The 4579-nt window shown below is 39.1% G+C and overlaps 1 protein-coding gene across 2 annotated transcripts; it reads right to left on the bottom strand.

The window, feature by feature from the left end:
- Positions 1-213: 213 nt before the first annotated feature.
- Positions 214-4155, bottom strand: LOC100349372 (olfactory receptor 8B8-like). Of its 2 annotated transcripts, XM_017349202.2 has the most exons (2): positions 4139-4155; positions 214-1150 (listed from the first exon to the last, which is right to left on the bottom strand). In XM_017349202.2, the coding sequence occupies exons 1-2, from the start codon at positions 4150-4152 to the stop codon at positions 214-216; spliced, it is 951 nt and encodes a 316-aa protein (XP_017204691.1). In that variant the 5' UTR covers positions 4153-4155. The 2 variants fall into 2 exon arrangements, with proteins under 2 accessions (XP_017204691.1, XP_008258317.1); XM_008260095.3 differs by lacking the exon at positions 4139-4155 and having other exon boundaries at positions 214-1152.
- Positions 4156-4579: the final 424 nt, after the last annotated feature.

Here is a 4579-nt window from a genome sequence, read left to right as displayed (position 1 = left end):
ATTGTTAATTAGGCAAATCGTAAAAAGATAAATTGTGTAAAAACTGAAGGGAAAAAAGAAAACCTAGAGTATAAAGAATTTGGAAAAAATCCAAAAAGGCCTTTAATTTTTCTGAGTCAGAAATCAGAAATGAAACCAACCACCAAAAGTTTGTAATTAAGTGCATTGACTCTCTCTTGCTATAACTACATACACAGGCAATATAATTTTTAATTAAAACTTTGTCCTACTCAGTGTTTTTCTCAAGGCAATTTTAACATCTTTGTTTCTCAAGCTGTAGATTAAGGGATTCATCATGGGAACCACAATGGTATAAAAAACAGAAGAGATTTTTCCTTTGTTCATTGATCCGGGAGAGGAGGGATTGAGATACATAAATGCACCTGATCCAAAGAAAAATGAAACAGCAATTATGTGGGAACTACAGGTGCTGAAGGCTTTGGATCTGCCCTCAGTAGAGGTTATTTTGAGGATGCTAGAGAGAATAAAACCATATGAGATGAAAATGGTGAGACTGGGAACAATGATGTTGATGCCTCCTACAATGAAAACCACCAGCTCATTGACTTGTGTGCTGGTGCAGGAGAGATGAAGCAAAGGGAGAATATCACAGAAATAGTGGTTGATGGTGTTTGCATCACAGAAGGTCAGTCTTAACATGCATCCAGTGTGGGCCATGGCACCTGAAAAGGCCATCAAGTATGAACCAAGCATAAGGCTGGAACACACTTTTGGAGACATGGTTATGTTGTACAGAAGTGGGTTACAGATGGCCACATAGCGATCATAGGCCATCGATGTCAGCACATAGCATTCAGAAATAATAAAAAAACAAAAAAAGTAGAGCTGGAACATACATGCTGTATAAGAGATAGTATTTGTTGTTGATAAAAAGTTTGTCAGCATTTTGGGTGTGAACACAGAGGAATAACAAAAGTCTATCAAGGACAAGTTAAAGAGGAAAAAGTACATGGGGGTGTGAATATGTGAATTCAGTCCTATTAGAGTTATCAACCCCAAATTTCCCAATACAGTGACTATATATATTACTAGAAACAGGAAGAACAGGGGAAGTTGGAGATCTGTCTGGTCTGTTAACCCCAGCAAGATGAATTCAGTCACAAAAGAGCCATTTCCTGGTGCCATTCGTCTCTCCAGGAATCTGTGTACAGAAATACCAAACAAACAAAAAGATTATATTAGAAGACAGCAAAAATAGGGCTGGCATTGTGGCCTAGAGGGTAAAGCCACCACTTGTGATACTGGCATCCCCTGCTGGCACCAGTTTGTTTCCCAGCTGATCCACTTATGATCCAGTGCCCCACTAATGGCCTGAGAAATGCGGTGGAAGATGACTCAAGTGATTGGTCCCCTGACACCCACATGGAAGACCTGGATGAAGCTCCTGGCTCCTGGCTTCAGCCTGCTCCAATGTTGCCCAATGAAGACCATCTGGAGAGTGAACCAGTGGATGGAAGATCTCTTTCTGTCTCTAATTATCCAAGTAGGGTAAAATACACACAAGCAATGTCTGAGATTAGCCTAATTTGAAATTATAGACTCAGCCTTTACCATTTTTTTTTCTTTTTTTTTTTATCTTTTATTTAATGAATATAAATTTCCAAAGTACGACTCATGGGTTACAATGGCTTCCCACCCCATACCGTCCCTCCCACCAACAACCGTCCCCTTTCCCACTCCCTCTCCCCTTCCATTCACATCAAGATTCATTTTCGATTATCTTAATATACAGAAGATCAGCTTAGTATACCTTAAGTAAGGATTTCAACAGTTTGCTCCCACACAGAAACATAAAGTGAAAAATAATAGATGATTTTTTTAAATGATGATGAAATCAGATCAGAACTATTGTCATGTTTAATCCCAGTGAGAGTCAAGTTGCGAATTATATATAATGAGAGGAGAGTAGGACAACTATGTCCTGGTTCGCCCTTCTTCATCTTTATCCTTAAGTTTTCTAGCAGTCATATTTGTATAGGAAAGCACTAGCTTGCACTCTGAAGGTTAAATTGGTGTTGTAGTTTGCTTTGTTTACCTGTTAAGACTCCGGGGCGGGGGGTGGTGGTCAGTGTCTCATGGTATCAGAGCAATGGTAAAGGCTGAGATGAGACTCCCCACCCCGGAGTCTTAACAGGTAAACAAAGCAAACTACAACACCAATTTAACCTTCAGAGTGCAAGCTAGTGCTTTCCTATACAAATATGACTGCTAGAAAACTTAAGGATAAAGATGAAGAAGGGCGAACCAGGACATAGTTGTCCTACTCTCCTCTCATTATTTCTTCATTCACTTGAGACGGCTCCTCACCAATAAAATTGAAGGCAGAGTCATCAAGAACCTGGCGTTGCTTCCAGTGAAGATTAGGTTCAGGTGGAATGGGTACCAAGAACACTGTTTGTAGTTCAAAACTAAGAAGCCATAGTCTCTGAGAGGTCAGTTGCTCCCTAAGATAACAGAATCAGAGTTACACATCTGAAAGGATTTGAATTCTGTACAAGGAAAGGAAAACTAATAGAAGATGTGTAACAACTCATGCTTACTAATTTCTCTGAGCATTTTCTGCTCCCCTTCAGATTCTTGCACCAGTTTCATGTCACTGTTAGTGTTTCACAGAATGGAAGGAATGGCAAACCTTAAATCCCTAGACTTCATCTCAAAACATGAAGACTTCATGTTAAACAAATATGAAAGACACCAAGAGGGAAATCTTCCATGATCTCCTGTACATGTGGGATCTAAGATAGTCAGAGACTGTGATGTTGGTTGCCAGCAGTCAGTGGGAGAGGAAGTGTGGTGATGTCAGTTAATGAGTAAAGGTTTCAAGAACAATTTCAGCTGGTGCCGCAGCTTAATAGGCTAATCCTCCGCCTGCGGCGCCAACACACCAGGTTCTACTCCCGGTCAGGGCGCCAGATTATGCCCCTCTTCCAGGCCAGCTCTCTGCTGTGGCCTGGGAGTGCAGTGGAGGATAGGCCCAAGTCCTTGGGCCCTGCACCTGCATGGGAGACCAGGAGAGGCCCCTGGCCCCTGGCTTCGGATCAGCGCAGTGTGCTGGCTGCAGTGCGCCAGCCACAGCGGCCATTGCAGGCTGAACCAACAGCAAAGGAAGACCTTTCTCTCTGTCTCTCTCTCTCACTGTCTACTCTAGCTGGCAAAAAAAAAAAAAAAAAAAAAAAAAAAAAAAAAAATTCTGGAGATCTAATGTACAGCATGGTAACAATAATTGACAGTACAATAAAATAGTAACTTTCTAGTAGTGATAGATATCTTAAATAAATTCACTGTTGTGATCATTCCACAATCTACATGATTACCAAAACATGACAAACACATATATACATGTGTACCCCACATATAGGGGAGAATATACACATGCACACAACTTTATGTCAGTGGTATCTCTATACAGATGTTAAATAGAAACAAATTAATTTAAATAGAATCTAAAACTCACCTTCCACAGGCAAAAGGTCTTCAATTTTTTTACTTTCTGTTGTTATTCATTCCTGTAAAGGCCAATATTGGGCTTTGAGACTGCTTGCTTTGATTCTAAGAAGATTCACCATAGACTTATTTTTGCATTCCCCTGGAAATATCTCTGAACCGGTAGTCACAATTTTTAATTATAATGCTTAGTCTATGAAGTAGCAGGAAGAAATAAATAACCTGTATTATTATGAAATTGCCAATTGATGAATCACGAGGAAATTCAACATGAATTTAATAACATAACATGCTTGATTATAAGCAAGGTTAAGCCTTGCTCACTACCTTCTCAGGAAATAAATTCTAAGTATAAAAGCAAAATGAGCGGACTATATTTACACATCAGATCATGATCTGTCTTTATTTCCTATGGGATTAAACATTTAACTCTGGTTTTTCACTTCACTTCAGGGATTTTACTTTTCCTGTAGGGATTATCTTCCACCATCATCAGCTCTATAGGGAAATTGTGGCTTTTTCCCCATTTCCCAATTCCATTTTTCTCACATCTTTAATGAAAATATCCCTTAGGATCTACTTTCCTGCTTCCTTATCTCTTTATCTGAAAATTGTCAAGGACTTCAGTGATTCACTTTAGGTATTCTCTCTCCTGGGATATTTCTGAAGCAACTTCATGTTTTGCATCTTTACCAAAGTTTTTCTTCCTAAATCCTTAGAGGATATTTCCACCTGAGTATCTTGCTGATTCCTTAAATGTCACATTTCAGTAATGAGGTCCTCAATTTCTTTTTATCACAGGAAAAATAATTGGTAACTATGGAGTGAGGAACTGTGTGTTTGAATCCACCTACTACCCATACTTCCTAACTTTAATAGGTTGAACAAGTGAGTTAACATCTTTGTACCTCACGTTCATTGTAAAATGGGAACAGCAATAACAGCATCTCTTTTACTAGTTTTGTGAAGATCTGAAGAAAACATGTAAGAAAAATGGTTAGAATATTGCCTATATATGGTAAATACTCAAGCATCTGCTTTTAGGAAAGATACTTCGGGACCAAGGATGGACATTTGTTTCACAAATTCATTGCTTAGGTCAATATAGACATCA

This window comes from Oryctolagus cuniculus, chromosome 1, assembly GCF_964237555.1.
Source record: "Oryctolagus cuniculus chromosome 1, mOryCun1.1, whole genome shotgun sequence".
NCBI lineage: Eukaryota > Metazoa > Chordata > Mammalia > Lagomorpha > Leporidae > Oryctolagus > Oryctolagus cuniculus.
The sequence above is the reverse complement of the archived record's forward strand: the minus strand, read 5'-3'. Positions and strand labels throughout refer to the sequence as shown.